This window comes from Typopeltis vanoorti, chromosome 12 (assembly GCF_054136105.1).
Source record: "Typopeltis vanoorti isolate ZY-2024b chromosome 12, IOZ_Tvanoo_1.0, whole genome shotgun sequence".
Taxonomy (NCBI): Eukaryota; Metazoa; Arthropoda; class Arachnida; order Uropygi; family Thelyphonidae; genus Typopeltis; species Typopeltis vanoorti.
In genome coordinates, this window is record NC_143560.1 from 57,433,797 (window position 1) to 57,461,079 (window position 27,283).

At 35.6% G+C, this 27,283-nt stretch overlaps 1 protein-coding gene across 1 annotated transcript; it reads left to right on the forward strand.

Moving 5' to 3' along the window:
- The first annotated feature begins 1,826 nt into the window (after positions 1–1,826).
- Positions 1,827–27,283, forward strand: LOC150100813 (uncharacterized). The gene is made up of 3 exons (XM_090401909.1): positions 1,827–1,996; positions 10,173–12,745; positions 26,882–27,283. Exons 1-3 carry the CDS (start codon positions 1,954–1,956, stop codon positions 27,095–27,097), a joined length of 2,832 nt encoding a protein of 943 aa, XP_090258035.1. The 5' UTR covers positions 1,827–1,953; the 3' UTR covers positions 27,098–27,283.

The window sequence follows — 27,283 nt, forward strand, 5'->3', positions numbered from 1 at the left end:
AGAGATTAGATATTATCTCCGTAAGCCAGTGCTGGATCTTTGTAATGTTTCCCCATCTCCATGTTGGATGTTGTTCCCCTGTAAATCGAATCCAGTTAACATATATCTGAGCACAATAGCCCAAAATGTGGTCTTATTAAGGGATGAAAGTATGATATTCTTATTGCTAAAAGTTAGTGCACTTTGAAGTACAGTTTTCTGGTGCATGTGTCAACCACATTAGCAATGTGATTTCTGAACTTTAAATGGCTGTCTATTACCGCCCATAAATCAATAGCCTCATTATCCACATGCAGTAATTCCCATTAATATAATACTCAATCTGCAATGCTTTCAGTTCATAACACCTAACCTTGCATTTAGCAGACACTCATTAATATATGCGTATAAAATTAGTCTGTTCACGCAGAACTCAGCCTGCACAGATACTGTATCATATATATCTCTTATCACCTGACCCAACTTTACATCATCTGCAGATAATTGAATGTTTTCCTCCCGATCATCCCCAATGTTATTAACATACAATGCAAACGAGAGTGGTCCAAGGATAGAAACCTGTGGCAATCCACGGATCACTCAGGTTTTCTTATACTCATCTCCTCTACACACACACTTTGATACATTTTTGATCTCTTTTTCATTATTCTCTTATAACTCTTTGATCGGAGGGTGACTATCTGCCAGATAGTTCACTCGCCAATCCGTGGCACAGCAAGATTTTACATAACTGTCCCTTTGAGTTTGCATGATAACCTTCTATGTAGAATTCTATCAAATGTCTTGGCAAGAAAATTATTATGGTATATTCATTCATTCTTCTTATGCAAATCTGTGGTCGTCATCATCATCTTATAGAACTTAAGTAAACTGGTAAAGCAAGATCTATATACAAACTCCTGCTTTCCTCAAAGTGTTTTAACTATACACTTTTGAATGCGATTTCTCACAGCTGTCTTATACCTTAATGAGTACTCCAGAGATAAAGACTGGTCTATAATTGGCTGTATCAGTTCTATCTGCACCTTCGTATAATGGACGAACTAATTATAGTTTAACAGCTAGATTAGGAAAGTGGGGGTTGCTAGTACTCTATCACATTTGTTTTAGTACACACGTGTTTATTCCTGTCCAAACCCACTGTTTGCATCGAGCTCTTACAATATTTTAAATAACTCAATCTCTTTACCTCTATATTTTCACCTTTAGATGAAGTTGGATCTATCTAACTCAACTTCCAGAGGACTGATGAGTATACTCAGCCAAAAATGATTACTTAGTAACTTAGCTATTTCCTATGAATTCGACACTTTCCTAGCTTTGATTTCCACTGAAATTATTCTTCAATGATCATTTTTTCCGTTTTATGCAACAGCGAAAAAAATTCTCTTAGATTTATATTTATTTCCTTAATTTGTCTGAATTTGTCTTTCTCACCATGGTTGTCACTCGCCTAGCCTGTTCTTTTGACTACATCACATTTCACACGATGTTTTATAACATTTTCTTTTGATGTGTCTCACGCTTTAAAATTTTATTCATCCATTTAACTTCCCTTGTGAATATATTATGGTTATACAGCTTGCTTGGAAACGTTTTCAAAAATTTTGTATAATTTATTAGGTAAAATATGAGTTTGAATAGCACAAATATCATTTGTAGATGCTCATGATAAATATAAACTGCGATATGTTTTATCATCACACACCGCGAGCGATGCGATCTCGCGCATACGCAGTTTATTCTGGAATTTGCAACGGCTTAATAAATGGTGAGGTTAATTGTGATCAACTTTGCAAAGGGCGAATGTGTATAGGCGAATTTGCACACATTTTCATATTCCTTCAGTTTGCTGAGTTATCCTATTTATAAAAAACCTAAATGGATAATACTACGGAAATATGAGCAACTATATTCACATATAGTTAGATTTGATGTTATATTGTGGTAAATATGGGCGCCTCTCAATCGCGACTCAGATCACGAGAAAAAAAAGGTACGTTTCTACTTGAATGTGGATATAATTAATTAAGATTTAATAAACAAGCTATTCGTGGTTAACTTTATAAAGGTGAATGTGTAAAGAACTACGAAAAGCTTGTTTTCATATTCGTTCAAATTGCTAACAACAAAGTTTAGTTATAAATAACGGTAAAGGAATACTTTTCATTAATACGGGCAATTCCAGCCTGCTTGCAGTTAGATTTCATTTTATATTGTGATAGATATGGGTGGGTGCTACTTAATTTCTACTAATTGCATAAGAAAGCGAGTACAGTTTAAACTTTATAGATATCATTAAGATCGAGATTAAAATTTAATAAGCATCAAGTTACTTGTGATTAACTCTACAAAGGCAAATGTAGACAACACAATGAAACATTTTTCATATGCCGTTAGTTTATTAATAACTTACTTGTCTGGTTGGTTATATGGCTTCTCTGACTTTTGCGTTAATAACGAATAGTGCTTGGCTCACTTATAGTTCAATTTGTTAGATCTTGTAATTAAGATCTTATGGCGCATATAAGAGCTACGCACCTCTACTAATTGCATGAGAAAAAAGAAGTATATTTACGCTTTAATATCGATGTCATTACTATTCTGGTAAACCCCTTATTGTTTTAAAGGTAAATACTTCTCCAAATGAAAGTGAAATCCAGAAAACATGAATAAATACTAGTGGACTATGTCAAGTGTGCAATTCCTTATAAATCGCCGGAAATCATAATATTAATGATAAAAACTACTGTCTCCATAGTGTTATACTTATTTCTTTTGATGTTAATATATTCTTCATTCTGTTAGCGATTGATTTGTTCTGTTCTTCTCCTAATGTTTTTGTATTTTCCCTCTGTAGTTAAATGTCCTAAATACGAATAAAATTTGACTTCTTGTATAATTTAGAACAAAAATATAAAAAACATATATATTATTATTATATTTTAACTCTTAGCGCATGTTTGATTTTATGACAATTTTAAACAGTCATGTATTTGCTTATTTATTATTTTATTTACTTAAATAAAACAATTACATCAGTTACGCAAATAAAAAATTTAGAAACGTTGAATGGTAGATCGTTTTTTCTTTTCTCTTTTCTTTTTTAGATTTCTCAATCACAGATATATTGGTCTAAAATATGCCTCGTCACTAAATTTAATAATTTTTATCTTACTATCTAATGCAATGGTTCTTAACCTTTCCAAAGTCACGGAATACTTTTGATTATAAGAAAAGTTTGGGGAACACCAAAAGCATTAGGGTCATAAAATTAACAATAAAAATATGCATGGACTTGCCTTTTATAAAAATGGAACTTATTTTAATACAATACTCGAGAGCTTGTCGGCTTTTCCAGATTTCAGCAATATCAGGTTTAATATGTGATATAGCTACCCTCATCTCTTCGTCTATATTAGTAAGTCTTTCACGCTTTTTAGTTTTTATATGGGTTAATATTGAGAAACTGAGCTCACATAAATATGATGTTGAAAACTGTAACAAAATTTTCAGTGCCCTTGTGGAGAGAGCTGGGTATTCGCCTTGGACAAACATCCAAAATTCCTCAAGAGTTATTTCAGAGAATTTCATTTTGATTACGATCTGTTGACAAGTCAACTAATTGTTCTTCTTCTTGTAACGAAAATTCGCAGCTCGATGTATTAACTGTGCTAAATGGATTTCGTATCCAGTCATAATTGTGTGTATTTAAGGGAGGAAAGTAACTTGAAATCTTTTCTTCCAATATTGTTAATTGTTCTGTTATAAACGGGAATAATTCGCTCGACATTTTTATTCAGAGTAGCCAATTACACAGAATTGTGTCATGTGACATCTTTCACCGGCGGAACACTTGTAACCAATTCGCGGAACACCGGTTAAGAACCACTGATCTAATGTAATAAGTCTGGCGGTCTTCCTTTTTTTTTTCCTCCAGTGGAGGTAACAGTACTTCTTTGAGTTTTATCTGCCATAATTAACAAAGTAATAGTTATAACATAGTTTATAATTCGCATCGAAACATAGTGAGCAAGTAGCAACGACGTTGTAAACGAATCCCACGAAACCTGCCTATCGTTTGATTCACGGCAGTGTCAGGTAGCCAAAACCGTCGTATGAGCGAATGCGGCGTCCTTTAAATAAATAAAAAAACGTCATTGGTCATAATTGAAAATCGTCGTATGAGCGGATCATCGTAAGGCGGGTAGTGACTTTATTCAATATTGCGACGATAATTAGTTGCTTGGCAAGGCAAGGATGAAGTCTTCAGCTAAGTTACGCCACTTAATTCAGTTTAAATGATACCCTTCGGCGTAGGGAGGGATGTGTGTGTGAGAAAAAAAATCACCATCAGTGCTGTTTATAAAATGTAATCACTTTTGTTACTGAACACCAAATTCATATCAATATTTTATAAAACTCCCAATGCAATTTATGTCTCTGTGATATCTTCCCCCCCCCCTCCGTTCCTGCCTATCAGCAAGATTCTGTACCACACAAATCTTCAATCTATCCTCATATATGGTGTATCCCATAGATTTTCTTCCACCATTTGGGTCACTTGCCTCTATATCCGTTCCACATCTCCAAATAACCAGATCTGTGCACAATGCAAAAATACGCCAGAACATATACGACTATATAAATTAAGTGGATATTAAATCCAAATTCATTTCAAAGCCGAATAAAGAAACTATAAAAGTTTCTTTTAGGGCGCTTTTAGCGTTCGTGCTTTTCCTATTAGGTTCGGCTAGGACAGTGGTCGGCAAACTTTTGAGACGGAAGAGCCAAACTTGTCCCTCACAACAATTAAAAAAGTATTCCAGAGCCATAAATATATTTTTACAAATAAGGAAATGTTAAAGTAATATTATAGTAAATTTATAGTAATATATAACAAGTTATAATATTAATTGTATCTTTATTAAATGAAGAAAAAATCACACAAAAAAATTGCTCTCATTGGTTTTAATCAGCGTGAGCAATGAGCTTGCATTTCCTTACAAAGTTTCTGTATGTCCGGTTTGTAACTAGTCGTTTTTAATTTAAGGCACGATTCCAAGTTGACATCAGTAATTTGGCTCCTCAATTTATATTTAATGAAATTCATATTAGAAAATGCTTGCGTACGTAAATATGTAGACCCGAAGATACTGAGAACCAAATGCAAATTTTTTCAACTCATGATATGAGTCCGGAAGACTATTCCAAGTATTGAAAATCATTGGGTCTGCCTTCAGTAGTTTTTTTATATCAGTCTGCTTGCGCTGTGAAATCAGAATTGCATTTTTCTTTTTTCAGTTCTTCTATTTCAATACCAAGACGTACAAATTTGGAGCTCCATAAGTCTTTGCTTGTCAAGTCCAGTAAAATATATTATACTTTCAATAAAAGCTAGAGTCGCTTTATTATTTCTGAATTCCTGAAACCTTTGAAGAAAATATTCTCTCATATTTAAAACTGCTGTCTTGAAATAATCTTTGTTAATGAGAGTATTGTTTTATCGGCGATATTGAGACAAGTTTGGGGAATGAACTAAAGTTCTGCTCTCTAAATCTTCAGCGAACAGAATCAATTTCTTTTCAAACGAAATAACTTCCTCTAGTAATAAAAAAGCAGTATTTCTCTTGCCTTGTAATTTACGATTCAGTTGTGATATAACGCCCACCATAAAGTACAGTTTTTGCAACCACTGATCTTCTGTTAATTCTGGATATTAAACATCCTTGTTGTCGAGGAAAGTTTGATTTCATTTATGCAAGATGCAAAACGCTTTAGCATGTAGCCTCTGGAAAGTTATCGAACCCTGTTGTACTGGAGATCTGAATACTCATCTCCATTTCACTTAGCAACTTTTTAAATTGTCGATGGTTAAGTCCCCTTGCTATAATGGTGTTGGTAATCTTAATTACCAATTCCATAATTTTACCAATTTCTTCTGTAAATGTTTGTGCACAAAGTACTTCCTGGTGGAGTATACAATGGAAAGTAATCACTTCATGATTAAATTTTCCTTTTAAAATTGAAACAAAACCCTTTTTCGCTCTGGTCATACTTTCTGCACCATCGGTTGCAACTGACACAATTTTATTGAGTGGGATATGATTTTTTTCCATGCATTCAAGGACGGCATTGCTCTGTCCTCTCCACGCGTTTGGCCCTTGAGTGGCAATAATCCCAGAAGTTCTTCTCTCGGACCCTCAGATGATACATACCGCACAAAAAGGGAAACTTGGGCTGTGTCCTTGATGTTGCAAGACTCATCTACCGCAATTGATAAAGCTGAAGCTAATTTAACGTCTTCGACTTGTTGGTTGGTCACATTTGAGGACATTGTAACTCTCCTATCTGCTACGTTTTGGCTGATAACGGTATGTTTTTAATTTTATTTAAAATCTCTGCTTTGTTTTTGAAATCGAGAAAAATTTCTTCAGATGCATTAAAAAAACGACATTTTATGTATTCACCATCTGTGAATGGTTTTTCCTCTCTTAGCGATCTCCTGACTCACTACGAAGCTTGCAATATTTACATCATTGGCAGAATCTCTCCAATAATTAAATACAGAACTTAATTTTTCAACATTTTTTTGAAGTTCTTCAACTGCTCTCTTTCTCATGTCACCGACAGGATATTTGAAGTGTCTCTCCAAATTTGAATTTTTGTTGTGCGCCAGGTTTTCTTGGCAAATAAGACAGGTTGGAATGCCATCTGAGTTCGAGATAAACGCGAGAGATTCAGTTTTAAAGTCATGGTGCTTATCTGTGTTTTCCTTAGTTTTTTCTTCGTAGCCATGTTGAAAAGCACCCTAAACAATATATTTTATTTAACACGTTATATAAATACATTATATAAAAAGAAAATAAAAAGAACTAAGTGATTATTCAAAATAATAAATAATAGCCTGTGTAGCTCAGTAGAAGTGGCGATTGCACTCTACAGGGCTTGACCGCACGACGAAAGGCGTTCGAATCTAGTCGCCGACTAGAGGAACTTTATCTAAGCCTTTTCTCGACCGATTCCAGAGTTAGTCGATCTTGGGCACAGGCTAGCGGGTTTTCCCTCTCGGAAAGTCGGGTTTTTCGTCCCGTAAATTCAAGAAAATCGGCCGTCGAACTCACACTATTTTCAGACATTAAATATATTGTGTTAGGGTTAGAGACCACCAGATAGCGGTACTTAGCCGCCTTCTTCACTGCGTGCCGATTAATTAGTGATAGCCTTGGGCAGGCTATCTCTGATTGGTATGAGTGGGCAGTTCAATCTCTGATTGGAGATTGAACTGCCCACTCAGTCTCCAAAAGTTAGACAGGGCTAAAAAAACAGCTTCGCCTACTCCTTATATGGGAACAAAAAGGCGTTAGTTGATTTTTTTACAATAATTTGAAAATATAATGAAAATAAATCTCACCAGTAACACGTTTTATTGTAACAGTTGCAAGTGGAATAAAACACGCTGCGGTAAATCCCGACGGTCAACATATCTAAATATAATAAAACCAATATTATATATATATATATATATATATATATATATTCTGAACATTCATTTCTACTCGGTAGAAAATATACTAAATTATTTTAAATGACTGATACCGAGACGCACACATTGCCTCTGTTCAATACTGGCGCACTCGTGAGAGCACGTAGTCAACTTTTATTAAGAACTCAAGCTCGCATTACTGTTTTCAAAATGTACTACTATTTTTTTTGGACTAGTACTGTTAATGCAATTTTTAGGTCTCTGTTATTTTTTGTATATTTCTTTAATTGTGATACCTGAAGAAGTTGATCCATTCAACGAAACTAGTAAAATCTTTTTAAATAAACCATGTCATCTCTTTATCTCTCGGTATCAGTTATTTAAAATTATATATATATATATATATATATATATATATATATATATATATATATATATATATATTTAAAATAATTGCCTTTATAATAATAATAATAGTTGCCAGGTTGCCTTTATCACCAGTTTGCAGTTTCTGGATGCACCCAGCCAAAAAAGAATACTAAGTTGCAGAAACAGCAAAGCGACACGGATTCCGCTTTCACATTTCGACATTGCCAACGTTGCCTTGCCCAGTAGAGGGGGCCCGTGCGCTCACTTATTAGTCAATTTGTTGTCTGCAAATGACCTCAGATGTCGGGGCACCCTAAAACCTAATCCTAAGTAGTCACTTTGTTTGGCTGTCCTGCCTACTATGTGCTCAACCATACCCTCCACTCCCTCTGTATATATACCCCCTCCACGCTCGCTTTCTCCTCCCTGACATCGCGCATCTTAGTGCCACGAAGTTTTGTGAGACCTATAGAACAAATGAAATCACCTTTTATGTGAATAAAATCCTTTAAAAATTTTATATATGAGACTATGATAGTTTTATTTTCATTTTCAATTTTACTTCAGAGCCACATGTACGTACCCAGAGAGCCGCATGTGGCTCGCGAGTTGCAGTTTGCCGACCCCCTGGGCTAGGGCAACTCGTAGTATGGCGGCGGTGTATTCCCGTCAATTTTCACACGAAAATTTTATAGTTTCTGCACGAAACTTTTGTAGTTTCTCTATTCGGCTTTGAAATGATGTTGGATTTAATATCCACTTAATTTATATAATTTTGCATCGCCGAAATGAAGCCTTTGGCTCTTTATTTTAGTAAATATACGCCTATGTTCTGGCGTAATCTGAATCGTACCCATCAACTAATCAGTTGATAATGATTCGTTATATAATGCTTTGACAGTATCCAAAACTGTTTTCATTTTAACAAAATAAATTTTAAAAAATGCGGCGTTCTGGTATTTTGGAACATTTTTGTGCCAACCAGCGCTCTGTCATACTTAGAATGCGGAATGCATCTCGTGTAGGATGAGAGAAATAAGCGCTCTTCAACCAAGCCTGAGTGGCCACCTCCATATGAGGTGACATGGAGGTGGCCACTCAGGTGGCGAAATCCCCCCCCCCCCGAAAACTCAATTTTTCATTCACACAAAGAAGACTAACCTGTTGGAGATATGCAAATAAATGTGTTCACCGTTCACTGAACATGTGAATACTGGTGAATGTGAATACCAGCATTCAAAATTTCTCATCAAATTTCAATGAACAATACTTTAAATTTTTAAATCTATTTTCTAAAGTCCACGCCTTTGTTATCTCATTGCCGTTACTTTCTGTAAATAAGACGAATAGCTCAGTGATGTCAAGGGTCTAATTACAAACGGAATTAAACAACGACAACAACAACAACAAAAAAAAAAAACTGTATTTTTTATTCTGTCACCTATAATGCCAAAATTACTAAGGCCATCTATTCATTGTATGGGTCGTATAATTATCATAAGAAAAGAGAAAGTCCTAAAACAAATTCCATAATTTTCAAATGAGTTCTACAAGAACTTTCATTTTCAGTTTAGTGCACCTGAACGGCGTTGGCAGCCACACGCACCTAACTCGAAAGCCTTGAGGATCAGTAATTGCGATTTGGAATTGAAATACACGTTTCAAATCTAGTATGAAAACTTGCTATTCAGAAAGAAAGATGAAGAAAAGAAAAAATATCTCAATATAGGTTTTTCACATCCAATGCAGAAGTCGAATACAGGTCTTTCTTGTCAGAAATCATTCTCAGTACCATGTGAGCTACGGAGACAGTGGAAGTGTCGTTTGCTTCTACTGCACTTGGCCGCCCGAAGAAAGACCTAAATTCAATTCTAGTCTCTGACTAGAGGAACATTTTCTAAGTCTTACTTCGACCGATTCCCGAGTTAGTCTATCTCTGGCACGGGCATGTGGGTTTTCTCCCAGAAACTTGTTTTTTCAACCCGAAAATCGACCGTAGAATCCTCAGTAGTTTCAGACATTAAAATCGTGTTAGGGTTAGGGACTATGAGATGGTGGCACTTGTCAGCCATCTCTTCACTTGATGCCGTTTATAATTAGTGATAGTCTTACTCTAGCTGTTTTTGAATGGCAACCAGAAGAGATTGAACTATCCACTCAGTCTTTAAAAGTTAGATAGGGGTAAAACGGCCTCGCCTACTCTCTATAAGAGAATAAAAGGCATTAGCGAAAATAAAATGTTCTCTAATTTATGTTTTATTTCTTGCATCTAATATTCTAAAGAACATAAATAAATTGATTAAATATTCCATTTCAGAATCAAAGGAAGTAGACTGCGTAAACACTAATACTGAAAAATACCATTGTACAACAACTGACAGCTGTTGTGATCAGGAATTTCTTCAAAACGAAGCGAAAAATACAAAGGACAAAATCTGTTTTAATAATGCGAAATCAGATAAGTGTGAAATTGGTGCAGCATCAGCAAGAACTGTGAACTTCAGACAAGATGTTTCTCAATTTACGCGGAAGTGTCTTTCAGCGGTGTATAAAATAATTCAAGAGGATAAGTCCCCTGCTTCTCATCTGTCTGTAGGACGTAATGTAATAGATAGCGCTGCTCAGTGTTCACTAAATATACATAAAAATAGTGTTGGTATTAATCACGTGCAGACCAGTGGCATTAACCAACAGTATTCCGAAGAAGAAAATAAAAGACCCATTTTAGCTACAGAGTCGCATGTTGAAGAGAAAATACGTATATTGGAACCTAAGCAAGAAATGAAATTTCTTACTAAACAAAGTCAGGACATCAAGTTAGCTGAATTCATACTGAATACTGTAACAAAGATAAAATCCTGCGAAAAGGAACAGAACAAAATTACAGACGACGGGACGAAGTCAAATCAGGAAAATAAAACTGGTGAAGACACTCAATGTCTTGGCGTACAAAGATGGGAACGTCATTCTTTTATGGTGGATGATTTGATCATTGCCAAACCAAAAAATGAAACGAAACAAAAAAATGAACTTCCTGAAATTATCTTATTAGATGATAAAAAGTCAGATATCTCTAATTGCTCAAAGTTACCTACTTTTGATATACAAAATAGCAAACAGCAAAATAAAATACAAAGTGAAGGCACGACGTCTTCTAAACATTTTACTCCAATAACTGATAATCCTGAAGAAGAGAAGGAATATGCGGAAAGAACAGATCCGACTGAAATAAAGCTAGTAGTGAATCAAAATTTATTTTTGGAAAAAGGTAAAGAAAAGGAAACACCTGAATTATATGAAAACATTAACGAAGTTGGAAACTTGAGCCACGAATACAAACAGGTCTTTAGACCAGAAGAAACCAACGCTAGCAACGCAATGAAAAATGATATTAACAAAGATAAATCCCAGCCTACTGAAAATACTGGTATTAAATATTTTCCCGAAATATCGATTTCGAAAAAACATTTTAAATATTTTCCCGAAATCGATAATGCTACCCCAAAACTTCAGGTGGAAAATAAAAAGGGAGAAGATAGAGTTATCAGCGTAAGCGATAATAATCAGGACAGTAATATGAAAAATGTGAAAACAAGAAAGAATCGTCGTTTAAAAGCCGTGAGACAGAAAAGAATAACTGTCGAAGACAAAATTCGAATCTTTCCTCCGCTTTCGAAAAATCATAACCAAGCGCAAGGAATGGTTACTGATATTAAAGTACCTGAAATCAGCGAGACAGAACGAAAACAATCCAAACTTGAAAAAAGTTGCAATGAAAACATCAAACGCAACGATGCGGTATTCAATAAAACATTGAAGCAAGCAAAGCTAGAAAATATGAAAGTGACTTCAACAAATAAGAATGTTCAAATTCAGGACAGAGACATAAAGAAAAAAGTTAGAAAAGCAACAAGAACTAGGATAAATGATCACCCAAAGAAAGCAGTCTTCCGAAATGAAGAAAACTCATCGTTTGCAGAAGCAAAACTCAACCAGGAAAAAGTGGAAAATACGTTGTCTCATTCTGTAATAGATCAAGTGGATGCAGATCGCTATATTAACCCGTTTGTCCAAAAACAACATAGGGAAAATTTGTTACCTTGCACCACCGAGAATGGAATTAAATCAGAAAGTATATGTAATCAACTATCAAAAAATTCTGAAGTTTTGTTTCAGGAGCCCATAATTTCTAATAAGCAGACATTCGCATTGCATTCATCGTCTGGAAACAACACTTTAGTTAATGATTTGTCCAGACAACACTTGAAAATTTTTCAACCAAAACAGAATCCCAAGGATGAATTTTCTTTTAAGTCTAATGAACCAAATATTACTTGTCTTTCAGTAAAGAAACAAAATGATGTTTCTAAACAAGAAATTGTTCGGAAGGAAGCAATTTCTGACCAGGGCCTAGAAGCCCGAAAATGCGAATTTCATTGTAACATTAAAAAATCAGTCACAACAGAAAACATTGAGTCCAGTGATACAGTTAATGGTTTTGATACCTTTATTGTGAAAAACTGCGCAGAGAACTCACAATCCCAGGGTCGTGGAGACTGGTTCGTAGAGACGCAGAAAAATAGTTCTACATCTGTTGTGAGAAATGAAGAAACAACATGTAAGGATAATACGTATGACGGAAAACCCGACGATGAGTTCAGAAATATGCAGGTAATTCGAAATGACAACGAGACTTTGGAAAAACAGATTATAAGAGAAGAGAAATATAATGATTTTCAACCCAACTGTAAAATGGATAAGACTTCTAATTATGAACATCCAAGCCAACAGTTATCATTTAAACCAATATCTACTAAATGCCATGTAACGAAAAGAAAGAAAAAGACAAACTTCAAAAATTTCATGGAGATCGAAAATATGGAAAGCAAGGTGAGTAAGTTTTTAATTCTCTATATTAAAAATATTAAAGAGTAATATACATTATTATGAGGAATTAATTATGTGAGATTTTTGTAGCTGAGAAAATATTTGAAAGAAAAATGAATTCGCTTACTTAGAAAAATAAATACATTTTTGCGATTAGAAAGTGCTAAAACATCTTAAAAACTAAAATTTGTAAATCAAAAAAATTATTATTAAAACAGTGTGATTACTGATGTACTACATATATTATTAGTCCAACTTTTCGAGTGTGGGATTAAAATAAAATACTTGAAGTTATATATAATTCATTGAAGCCACAAAACACACAAAAATTCAAAAGGCAAAATCTGTATGATTATTACATCATTTTTAAAAGAAAATCGACGCATTTGTGATATGTGCTGAGAAGAATGAAAGTGTGACACTTGGTACAGAAACAAAAAACCAAAAATTAAAAAAAAAATACACAATAAAAATAAACTTGAAACATTATCTGCCGTTCCCACTGCTCCATAAAAAAAGTAGATTTTCAGTGGCAAATGATGAAGAGAAGTATATCTGGAATATGTGTTATGAAACTACAAGGGTGAATGGTAAAGATCAGGGTCTGAGGGAACAATGAAAATGCATTGTTGTTATGTGCCATCTAGTCATTTTCAACTCTTGGTGATCTTGTGAACAAAGGCCCTTGATCCCGCTCAGCCTCTTATCTTTTAGCGGTTGTTCAAGTTGGTAAGTTAATTTATGTTGTCCATACAACTCTTTTGCGGTCTACTCGCATAATATATCCAAAGTACATTAACTCTGGTTAGCGATCATTGCCTCCAAGGAGCATTCTATCTTTATATTCTCTAAACCTTATTAGTCATTCTTGCAGGCCATGGGTTTCTTAATAGTCTCCTTCTCCACACTCATACTTCAGATGAATCAATTAGCTTTCTGTCTTTCTTCTTAATAATACAGCTTTTACATTCATATATCTGTAGTAGAAATATCATTGTTTTGACAACTCTGTCTTTAATAATTTTTTCTGGTTTAACATAGCTTTTGTTCCCCATGACTATCCTTTTAATTTCATCTTTACATTAGCACGATTTCTTATTCTGGACACTAGTAAGTTATAATTTCAACGACCTCTATTTTATCTCTTTCGCTATCGTCATTTTATGTAAATGGCCAGAAGCCATCTGGCAATTTAGATTTGTTTTGCTGTTGTGTAAATTAAGCCCAGCTTTGTTGCTGTTCTTCTTAACCAATAGAATTAATTGCCCCATATTTTTCTTAGCTTCTGCTATAAGGGATACACCATCTGGATATCTTAAATTATTTATTTTTCTGCCGCCAATCTTAATTCTAGCTGAGTCTTAGTCTAAATTAGCCATTCTTATAATGTATTCACTATAAATATTAAAAAAAAAAAAAAAGACAAAAGGCGACAGTATACAACACTGCCGAATCCTTTTTCCCACTCGAACAGTTTCTCCTTGAAGAAACATGACATGAATAAAATATTGAATGAACAAAGAAATTATACTCTAAACTACTGAAATATTTATATTAAATATTATCATTGTAGGAAACAGAGCAGAATATACACTGGTATACAAAACCGAAGGATGAACTACATTTTAACTGTATATGAAGGTTTTCATGACTACAGCCAAAGATGGACAATATTTATTGGCACGATGATAATAAATTATATTAGCATCGTGGCACATTACATTGAACATTACACAAAAAAGTTGTTATAAATTACATTCAAATTAAATTCCAATACGTTTGTTTTTGCAAAAGTTACAAATTTTCTAAGGACGTAGTTAAGCAATTAATATACAGTGCTTACAGAAGACTATGCAGAGAGACATTTCAATATGGAATATGTCCACCGTGAACTGCAATGTAGCTCTCACAACGTCATGTCATGCTCAGCACCAAGTGATTCAGTTCTTGAGGCAAACTGACCCACTCCTCCTTCAGAGGCAAGGATTTCTGGAGGGGCATTTCGAACAGCAATGCATCTCCCTATTGCGTCTCAAACATTTTCTATGAAATTGAGATCTGGGAAGCGTGTTGGACACTCGATTCGATTAATATTCTCGGAATCCAGAAGTACCTCCATTGCTCATGTACGACGTGGTGTGGCATTGTCATCCATAAAAATGTTTTCTTCGCTTCCAATACCACGTAACAATCAAACGTGACATTTCATAAATTCGTTGCAATATCATTAACCAGTCATAGTCTCTTTTTCCAGCACTTGTAGCTTGTAGTGTCCATTAAGCAAAAATACATCCTCAGACCATGACCCAAACACCACAGCATCTATTCCTTTCAAGAACATTCTCGCGATGATAAACAGTTCCACTTTCACTCTAGATCAAGTGTCGTCTAGAATCGGAGAAAAGACAAACGATTCTCATCTGTAAAGAGTGCATTAGCACATTGGTGTATTGTCTAAATTTATAGATGTTGCATCTATGCTTGCATCCATGGAAATCGTGCTCTACGATGAGCTATGGATAAAAGGGAGCAGACTGTAGGCCTGTGTCGCAGATGTCTTGTCAGAGACTGTCGAGATATCCGCTTACATTTGCTTAATTAGACCGACATATATGAGCTCGCATGGTGCGTCGATTACATTTTGTTGTTATAATCAAAAATCTCTCTTAGCAAACATCTGGAATACATTCCATTGGTTTCAAACGCTGCCCAGTCTGGATAAAATACTATGAGAAATTCCAAACTCTCTGGCAATATCATTAATTCGGTGACAGCATCTAGAATCTAGATGTTGGCGATCTTTGATACGTTACCAGACATCCACGTTTGCAACTTGATCCCTTCACGAAAAGAGCTTCCTGCAAACACAATTCACTTAGCACAGCCTTTTATCCCGTTGAGTGCCACTACGTGACCACTTTGCGCGTGATTCGAAAATTTGAATGTGTACCCGTTTTCTATTTGAAATCACCAACAAATTTATAAGATTTGCTAAAAAGGTTTATGAAGAAGTTTTGTATAGGGTTAAAAAAGAAATATGGAACTGTACATAAAAAAAGAAAGGTGTAAATCGTATCTGTCTTATTGGAGACCAGTTCAAGGAGTATATGGAATATTACTGACAAGCCAAGAGCAATGGTTAACGCATTAAATATTTTTCCCCTTTTACATTCTTTCTTAAGGCACAAATCCTTACCACTATAACTGTTAACCATATATAATAAATCCAAAATCATTGAACTTTAGCAAAAGCAAAGACCCTGCTTATACAGCTTCTGGGATGGCCTCTAGTTCTACCCTTGCCTCCCCCTCTAATGTATGAAAAATCTCCTCCACATAATCTGTTAATCCCTCACCAATTCCTATATATCTCAATTATATCCCCTCTTTTTACCCTATTTGCTAGGCTGTGTAAGTTGCATACCCTCTTTGTATCTGACATTAATTTGGTAACGCTTCTCTGGACTCTCTCCAATACATGCTCACCTCCATGAAAACCAGATCTATGCACAGTAGTCCATATATATATATATATGTGGCCTTGCATGCCAATATCCTCATTATCGCCATAATCCATTAAGGTGTTCTTACTATTTTTGCATAACCTCTAAACTTCAAGCATTTGTCCACCATCACTCCGTTTCTCACCTCCTTCAAAATTTCTCCATTGTATATCCTGCATCCCACCCTTCCCTACCAACTGTCAAAACCTTACACTTTGCAACATTAAACTGATTGCTCTGGAGGACGACTCTATTCAGATCCTTCCTCTAATTCTCATAGCGCTTCCCAAATGTGCATCATCGGCAAACAGCTCCACATCTCCAGCTGGTGCCAATATCATTAATGTACAAGTTAAAACAATAATGGTCCCAAAACAAATCCTTGTGGCACTCCACTCGTGACCAGTCTCTTTAGGGATACCACTACTCCATACACACAACCCACTGACAGCCAATTTTTTAAGGGTGGTGGGTGGAAAATACAAGTTTCTTGGATTAAAAAAAATCCCACTTGTCTGCACCAAAAGGTAGACCAACAAAAAAAAAAAAAAAAAAAAAGGAAAAAGTTCCTTTATTCAGCAACTAGAATCTAACTTTTATCGGGCTTTTGCACTTCGTTATCGGTCCTTTACTACTTTGACCTGATAAAATCCAGCTTCAGTTGAATTTTATTAGCTGAGTTATAAGGTCTGACATAGTAGGATTTTTCGAAATTTGGGTTTTTCAGCTCATAAACCGGTCAAGCTACATACACACAATTAATAAATATAATAGTCTCAGAGTCTATTGCTTCCAAAAGCAGAATAACCAATTAACATAAATAAAAAAAATCTGCTACCACCTTTCTTTTTCCCCTTAGAGGGAGTGTGTGAGGCCATTTTAGTCCTATCTAACTATTGGAGACCGAGTAGACAGTTCGGTCTCCACCACAAGCCAATCAGAAATAGCTGGCCCAAGACTGTCACTAATTATATAAATGGCGCAGAGAGCTAGTGTGGGGTTCTACGGTCGATTTATTGAGTTTATAGTATGAAATAATAACCCGAATTTCCAGAAGAAAAATCCTGCTTACGCATGCAAAAGATCGTCCAATTCGAAAACCGGTCGAAGAAAGGATTAAAAAATTCTAGTGGTGACTGTTATTGAACTTCGGTCGGTATTCAGGTGGCCTAGTATTGAGGCTTAGGTTATCTGGAAACCTTGCTTTCGACCAAACATAGAATTTATTCAAGTCACTTCAGTACTCCAGTTAAACATGAATAAAATTATTCACAAATGTCTAGGCTGAATCCCTGTCGTGTTGATTGAAGAATGGAAGCTTTATCTAATATGCATCAGATAGAATTAATAAGAATTATTTAAACTTGAGCTTGTACAAGGACTCGGCAACTAGATTCGAACTGAGATTTTCGTCTAGTCTGGTTAAAAGACCAAAATAACATTCCCTGGTTATTGTTTTACCCCTTTTCAAGATCATTAATAAACAAAATGCCAATGCCATGACCTTTCTTGCTGATGGAACCGACTTTGTCTTCTTTAGCACTGGACACCCAGCTTCTGTCCAGTTTTGACAGCTGTTTGGATTCTGGTGTGTAATGGTAAATCCAAGTCTCTTCCATAGTAATAAATCGATGCACAGAATCAGTTTTATTCTTGTTAAAACACTCCAAGCACTATTCAGATTTCTATGTGAGTGCATTTTTGATCTGCCGTGAGCAAGCGCAGCACCCATCTTGCGCAAAGCTTTTTCATATGCAATTCTTCATGTAAAAATTATCCTACACGTTCTTTTGAAACGCCTATAGTCTCAGCAATTTCACGAACTTTGACTCGCCAGTCATCCAATACCATATTGTGCATTTGATCAATGATTACACTTTTTGGACATCCTTCACGTGGATCATCTTCAAGACTGGTATTGCCATGTTTAAACTCGACAGCCCATAAACTGCGAATGAATTTCTTTTGGCATTAAACCTTTTTACAAACAATTTTATAACCACAAGATACTCAAATTTTATTCATTTCAAGGGATGGATACAGACACTTTTGCTTCAGACAGCTGTACGAAACAGGATACTTATGTGTGACAGATGTACCAACTTCAGGTGAAAAAAAGTTGCCGATGGTGTTACGATCTATGGTCGAGAACCTTTCAGACCACCTTCGTATATATATAATTATAGTAAATAATATTACAATATATACAGACGCTTTGACCCTGAAGGGTATCAATAATCGATGAAAGTAATGGAGAAGTACACTTGGATAAAGGATTAAACTAAATAATTTATAGTCTAACCAAGTGAAAAAAAACTTCCAACATCCTTCGCTAATCCAGAGTAATTTAATAATAAGGTGTGACACTTTTTGGCAATTCGTATAGGTAAATATGACTTCTCCATTATTTCCACCTTAGTATCACCGCCACTGGGTCTGGCTCCCACCGATGAGACCTCAATAAAGATCAAAAGCTGTCTGGGTAGTGGCCCTTCTCTTAATGCATAGTATTATACATGTCCGCAAGGAGATGTGCTTTGCATTATGGAAGATACTAAGGTAAGTGATGAGAACTTATACCACCTTTATCATCAGTTGCTCCAGTCCTGAAGATACTTCAGGCACAAAATTTGTTTGCTTACTTGAATAAAGGATTAAACTAAATATAATTTATAGTCTAACCAAGTGAAAAAACTTCCAAGTTAGTTACATAATAACCACATTCTTACATTTTTTTATTCTTACTCCATTTGTTTTACTATAATTAATAATTTTAACACACCATTGTCTGATTACACATTTCAATTTCTTAAAATTTGTTTAATATTCTAAAGTGTCCTGTTAACTGACACATGCATTCAATAACAATGCTTAAAAGTTGAATTTTTAAGTTTGTTCTTTCGTCTCTTTATGGGTCTTAAAGCTTGATCTTAAGATCCATGACCTGTCAAGTAACCTTGTTGAAAGTTTATTTTTCACTTGGTTAGATTATAATAAATTTAGTTTAATCCTTTATCCAAGTGTGAGCAAACAATGTTTGCACCTGAAAGTATCTTCAGGACTGGGGTAAGGTAGTACAACATCTTTCTCTAAATCCAGAGTAATTTAGAGGAAGATGTTGTACTACCTGACCCTGATAAATTACTCAAAATATCCTTTATTGAGGTTTCTTCAGTGGGAGCTAGACCTAAGTGGAGACGACCTTGCTAATGCTTCTACCTGGTATCTCCACTTGGGTCTGGCTCCTACATAAGAAACTTCAATAAAGGTCGAAACTAGTCTGGGTAGTGGCCCTTCCCTTAATGCATAATATTATACATATCTGCAAGGAGATGTGTCTTGCATTATGGAAGATACTGAGATAAGAGTGATGTTAGCTTGCTCCACCTTTGCAACGAGTTGCCCAGTGTTGTAACACCTTACCCCAGTCCTGAAGATACTTTCAGGCGCAAACTTTGTTTGCGCCTGAAATATCACACTTGGATAAAGGATTAAACTAAATTTATTTAAGTAACCTTGCTTTATACTATAATTTCCTGTTTAAGACTATAATTCTTACTATTCAATAATGCTTGTAAGCAGCCAAGGAAATATTATCCATTCATTTAAAACTTCTCATCCAGTCACCAAACAAGACAGAATAACATTATTAACAGATTTTCATTTATGAATTAACTTCAACATTTCTTCCAACATATACCGTATCCTGAAATAATTAAACACGTTTGTTGGCATTAGTTGTCCTTATTCTTCACATGCTTAGTTTTTTGCATTACTAACAGAGACAGGTGATACTTACCAGTGCTCTTAAATCTTTTCTTATTCAAATGCAACCTGGTATTACTTAATCATTCCCTTTTTCCAAAACAAATAAATTCATTCTTACAGCATTTCTATACCATTTTTTTAATCTTTCAGCATTTTACGTGACAAGAAATTATATTGATTGTTAAGTTGTTTGCTGGTGATGCAAAACTAGGTAGAGCAATAGTTAATAAAAATGTAAAGTTCTTGGAGGTTGATTTAAATAGACTGACATTGTCAACAATGGAGAATGGTTGTCAGTATAATGTGCCAGAGTGAATGGTTCATCCTACTTTGGAGTGAAGAAATTATTATCTGTGTACTGCATTGATGGAACTAGAATACAGGAAATTAATGAAGTTAGGAATTCGATAAGGTCTCAACTGGACTATGATGCAATGATCCTCTACATATCCCAAAGAAACCTAGGTTTCTTTGGGACATGTAGAGGATCTAGAGGTGAGTGACCAAGATGATGGCAGGACTTTTGTAATCTCTTATGAGAATAGATTGAATATTTTTGAGTTACAAAAAATTGTCTGATAAGCAGAAGAAGAGAGGATATGATAGAGAGAAATTAGAATAATGTGGAACAGTCTCACTTATCCACACATGACACTGTTATGTCTTAGGTATGGGACCTCTCACTTACTGGAGTAATGTTTAAAAAAAATTATGCAAAAGGTTTATAGGATTGGTACATAGGAAATTTTATTAAATTTTTGGAGGGAATAAATGACTGGAATGTGTTGTCACAATCAGTTGGGAGTACTTTGCCAGTGAAGGAGTTCAAGGTTAAGTATGACAGGTATTGTGCAACTGATCATTAGAGCATTGTGAAACGTAATTAGACCTCCTGCAGTGGTCTATGAACTCCATGGAGGTGCCCATATAATATTTTATTTTACCCTTGCATAAAGCAAACAAGGAGCTTCACAACCGTGTTACGTGTATAACAGAAGATCAGTCAAGTTGTTTTTTGTATTCCATAAGGTACAGCACACATTCTTCACAGAGGTGTATAATGACATTATGGTTCGAGTCGCTACTGTGAAGTGTTTCAAATTTTATTGAGATCCCATCAATGGAAGCTAAACACTGGGAGCAATCGAGACTGCACTTTTTTAATAATTATTTTATGTAATAATTAACCACATATGTAGTTATAGTACATTAGGTGGTCTAAGGATTAGATAATCCAGAAACTCTTCTTTAGAGATTACAGCATGAAAACAAAAAGAATGTTTTAAACATTAAGCCTCCAGTAATCACAGTGGTGGTCTCATGTCAGGTGATAAAATTTGTCTACCACTTAACACGTTTTAACAAGTATCCACCTTCAGTGGAGAAGTTCTGCCAGTTGAAGAGCAGAAGTACTGTCTACATGACCACTTATATTATAGCTAATATCTGTAATAATATCTTTACTATTCAGAAGAGGATGATAATGTGATTCCTTTAAAATATCATGTAAGCAAAGCATGTTTTTAACTTATAAAAATGCCTGGATTGTAACCAATATTGAATCATGTGGATGTCTTCTTTGCATCCAAAATTGCAAATTTTCTTATTCAACTATTCAGCTGGAGCAGAGCAGTTTGGATAGTATTTTATTCTGAGTGTTCCTGCCAACACTCCAAATGAAACAAAAAATTAGTTTGACATTTTTTTTGTAAATACTGGTTTATTTATTTCGTATGGGGTTTCCCCTTTCCACCCCCATACCTTAGGATGGGTTGAGCCCTCCTTGAGGAATTAAGGATGTATTTTATGACTATAGATCCGTGTGTGCGCATTCATAGGGCTGGTTTGCTTGTTCTGAGGGACAAAAAAAAAACCAATTTTGCAGGTTTCCCCCCCCCCACTTCCATATGAGATCTAAAGAGACCAAATAAAGGTTCCTCACATAATGGATAGGATTAAACCCAGGTCTTTTTGACCAAAGGGCTTCATCTATACCGACTGAACTACAGAAGCTCTTTTATAAATACTGGTATGTGAAAATACAGTTTAACAATAGATATAGCAAAGCAACATAAAATTTACTCTCGAATTAGCAACAGGACTGGAAATTATCATCAGGGAATTTTAACAGACTCTTAAGCACCCATGATCTTTTAAGTATCCTCAGATTTATTATTATTATTATGTGACACCTCCAAGAAGTCCAAAGACTCATTAAGGTAGGGCACCTATTCTACAACTCTCCATCTCCATAATCCACACCAATGCCATCTACTGCTCACCACCACTAGTATTTTTTGTCTATAAATTGCGTGTGTCATAAAGGCCAATTTGTTTGTATGTATATATAGTTATTTCGTAACCATACTTCTAGAAAAGGTGGTAAACCTATCTCCCCAAAACCCTATTTGGGAGATAGGGTTTACCACCTCAAATAGGGTGACAACAACTGAGTGAATTTCAATGCTGTTAAAATATAGTCCTGTCATATTACCCACAAAAAAGTTTCTGCTTCACTTTCTCTTACTTTTAATGTTTCAGTATCCTTTTCAGTTTTCTTTTCTTGGGCAGATGTTCACATCCAGCTTATTCCGGAATAAGCAGATTACATCAATAGCCTCCTTAGCATTTAAAAAACTTATTCTTTTTCATTCAAAATGCTGTTTCTTTCCTGCTCACTTCCTAACATTTTATAAATCTCAAATCTGACCAACCTTAGAATATTGTTCTCACATTTGGGGTAGAGGACAATCTGTCTAAATGGGTGACCATTCTCTCACAGAGGTCCTTGAATCATTTTGTACAGGTACTCTGTTTCTGCATCATGTCTCTTTTTTTCATAGCTACTTTCATTGGTGTTGCTCTGCTACCATTCCTTCACTTTCCTCATATCATAGAAGAACTAGAGCAGCCACTGATCAACATACATCCAACTCCGAACATATCGAACCAATGTCTCATCATCTTCCTTTGTTTTGTATACTACTGCTCTTTGGGATAACTTCCCCATAATGCTTTTCCCAATGAGTACAACCTTCCAGCTTTTCAAGCAACATGTTAATAGATTACTTCTTTCTCCTTAATCATCTGGTCATACATGGTACTGACATTTTATGTCTTGTGACTTCCCATGAGTGTGTTTTTTTATATATACAGTATATTCATATTAACCCATGAGTGGTTAATATAAATATACTGTATATATATAAAAAAGAAATATAGATGGGAACTGCATGAAGAGAGATGCTTTAGAAGAGTGTGAAGGGGAGAGGATATAAATGAAAAGATGAGCAATAATTATGCAATTATTGCTCAATAGTATAAAGTCCAGAGTGGATGTTCAAAGTGGCTGTGTAATGAAATTAGGTAGTAACAATGAGAAGAGGAGGTATAAACAGGACTGTGTTGCTTTCTGCATTAATGATATGTCTATGTCTGTGAATTTTCACTCCACAATGCATGCTCCTCCTCTTTAGTTTACTGTCCACTACTCAACAAGACAAGGCATCAAATAATTTTGATAATACTGCAAACCAAAAAACTCCTACAACAAAGCATACTAAAAAAGTAATTAAAACATACAAATTTCTTAACCCCTACATAAAAGATAAAAAAAAATTGTGGCTTCATTGTGAAGGACATAGTTTAACATGTTATTTCTAGCAATATCAACAGGTGGCGGCAATAACTACCATCCACCTTAACTTTCTGAAATACACTCTTTCTTTCTCAATACTGGAACTTGTGCATCTGTTAAATCTGACACTCCACATCATAGTCACAAACTTGGAATCTCCTCTTTTAGATCTCTTTGGGTTCAGAGTTTGCAAAGTCCAATTCACTTGCATTCATATGCTGTCTATCAGTCTCCAAATTCTGCTAATCACTTTGCAAACTCTGAACCCAAAGAGATCTAAAAGAGGAGATTGTAGGTTTGGAACACTAATGTGGAGTGTCAGATTTAACATGTTTTTATTTGTGTTTGGATTTTGATTCTGTGCAATCTAAATGCAGTCAGTAAGGTCATCCTCTATAGGGAATTCAGTGTTCACAACTCAAACTGGCTTCCTTTCACCAATCCCGCTAATCAATTTGGGAGAAATGTTAAGGCATCTGCTGTCAGCAGTGATCTTTCAAACTGTTCATCATCACCAGACTGGTAGATAATCCTATCCATTCTCCACATTCCTGACTCCTGTGTAACTAATTCCCCTTCTTTCTTGGCCACGCAATGCCTTCAATTATATATATATCTTTTGTTGGTGCCAAAAGGGATGGTATAGTTTTTGCAATTTCTACTATTCTTTTCTATGGGCTGATAATCATTTTCATTCTTCTTATCCAAACACTGACCAAATAATATTCTTTCTGGAATGAAGCCCTACATTTCCCAATCCTCCCTTCAATTACTTTTAAAATCTTTGTTTACCAATGATTGTGCCAAAGCAGTCTAAGAAAAACATCTTGGCATTTCAAAAGTAGGTGGTCTCAACCCACTTTTGAAATGCCAAACCACTATTTATTTATTCATTTGTATGGGTTCTCCATTTTCTCTCACCATCCCTTTGGGGGGTTGAGTTGAGGGATTGGGTGCGTGTGTGTATATATCTACATAACATATATAATGACTTAAATCCACGTGTGTTCACAGGGCCAGTTCGACTGTTCTGAGAGACCAAAAAAAAAACCATGTTTCCAGGTGAAAAAAATCCTCTAGCTCCGTATGAGAACAGCTAACTCACCTTTAGTCGAAAGAGACCAGAAAAAGTTCCTCAGATGGGAATCGAACCCAGGTCTTTCTGATCAAAGGGCTTAGTCTATACTGAATGAGTTATGGAGGCACTATGATATACACTGATGAAGTGTTCGTTAAATATTTCCACTATATCATTTATGATGGTTACTCTTCTACTATAACTATCCACGAATGTCAACCTGCTATATAATTATTTTTCCTCTTGCTTGCCACATAGCAGAAACTGATTGGCTTTACTACTTTCTTCAGTTATCTTGAAGCCTGAAGCACTCGACGCTCTGTCACGTGGTCACAACTTCGCCATTGCTCCTAGGAATTAATGATCCAGAATGAACGCAGGATTCGCCACCTTCCAAACCACATCGCCAACGATATTAGATTGGATGTAGCTTGTGTTCTCACAAAAGCAAAACCACCAAAAACCAACTTATCCATTAATGAATACAAGTCTCTACAGGAAATGAAGAAAAACAAAGAAATAATTATCACCAAAGCAGATAAGGGGAACCCCACTGTGGTATTCAATCATACTGACTACACAGTCAAGCTTAAGGCTTTACTATTAGATCGAGCTACTTACCTCCCCATTGAATACAATCCCACCAACTCACAAATTAGAAAACTCCATAGGCTCCTTAAGAAGTTCACTTCTTGGCCTGTGGAGATTACTAACAGACTAAAACCATATAACTCTAGCCCCCCGTATATGGGCTCCCGAAAATACATAAAGAAAATGTGCCATTACGTCCCATAGTGGATGGCATTGATTCCCCCACTTACAAACTAGCTAAATATTTAGCCAAAGTGCTCTCAACACTATACTGGCAACACACCATCACACATGAAAAACTCAGCCCACTTCAAAGCCAGAATAGAAAACCTTACACTCCAACATAATGACATAATGGTCAGTTTTGGCATCTCCTCATTCACAAATATCCCCCTCAAAGAAACCTTAGAGCTAATCCAAGCTAAATTTCCTGCCGATATCTAGCTCTATTTCAGTTCACAATGAACTCAAGGCTATTCGTTTGGCAGGAAAAATTCTACAAACAGATAGAGGGGTCAACCATGGGTTCACCACTTTCTCCACCCTTGGCTAGCTTCTTTATGGAGACTTTTGAAGAGAAAGCCTTAAACTCTTCCCCACAAAAACCTACCATATGGCTTCGCTACGTTGATGATGTGTTCGCTATTTGGCCACATGACCCGGATACACTCCTCTCCTTCCTAACACATTTAAACAACCAACACCCTAGAATCAAGTTCATCCTGGAAAAAGAGGAAAACAATAGCCTCCCCTTCCTGGACACACTAGTCACCCGCCAACCTGATGGTACCCTGGAATTCTCAGTTTTTAGAAAACTCACCCATACAGGCAGATACATTCACCAACAATCCCTCCCCCCCCCTCACAACAATATGGAGTTAAGACACTATTCAACAGGGCTAAACTAATCTGTTCAAATGACCAAACCCTAACCACTGAACCAAATCACATCCTTAACACTTTCTCAGCCAATAGCTATCCCCTCCCCCACCCCTCCAAAAAATCAAAAAATACTAAAACCAGATATCCACAACCCACCTCCCCTTCACAAAAAAAGATTACTCTAAATCCATCACCATTCCCTACATCCGAGGCACCCTGAAAAAATCAACAAAAACCTAAAAAACATGACTTGACCACTTGTTACAGACCATATAGAAAATTGGCATCCCTTATCTGCTCCACTAAAGACCAACCACTTCCCATAGACCTACCTGGTGTATACCAGGTCCCTTGCAGCTGTAAATTGTCCTACTTGGGCCAAACAGGCAGGACAGCAAATATCAGAATCTCAGAACACAAGGACTACATCCAATTTCACCAGTACATCACTCTGGGATTGCAGGTTTCAGCATTAATTTCATAAGAATTTTTCTATTAGATCATCAAAAGGAAAGATTTATGCTAGGCAATTCAGACCTTTTAAGTTAGAGATATCCCCCCCCCCCCCCCAAAAAAAAAAAATTTAATGTATATAAGTCTATTTTGGTGTGGAATAAGTACCTAACTTAAGTATAATTTGCATTGTGAGCGATTATTAGTAATGAGGTTTTTCTTTCCAGGTTTCAACATGCTTTGATGTGCCAGTGGCAAGGAAAGATTTACACTTGGATGTACCAAAATTATGTAAGAAAGGCAAAAAACAGGTTCAGGTGAAGGAAAGGATAAAAACAAGAGGCATACCTTTTCAATTCAAAGATGATCAGAAGAGGCATTATGGTCAGTTTCCTCTGATACCTAAAGATCAAGAATTGAATAACCCCATGAGGCATAATTGAAAGAAAACATCCAAATCGCCATTCTGTGACAATTCCTTGAACAAGAATGCAAGTTAAATTATTTGTGTTTGAGTCATTAAGTTTAGTATAATTACAATCAAAACCACACTGGATAAAAATTACTTTGACTAATAAATTAGTTGCCTATTTCAATGTTCATGCTGATAGTGTAACCAAGTTTGTAAT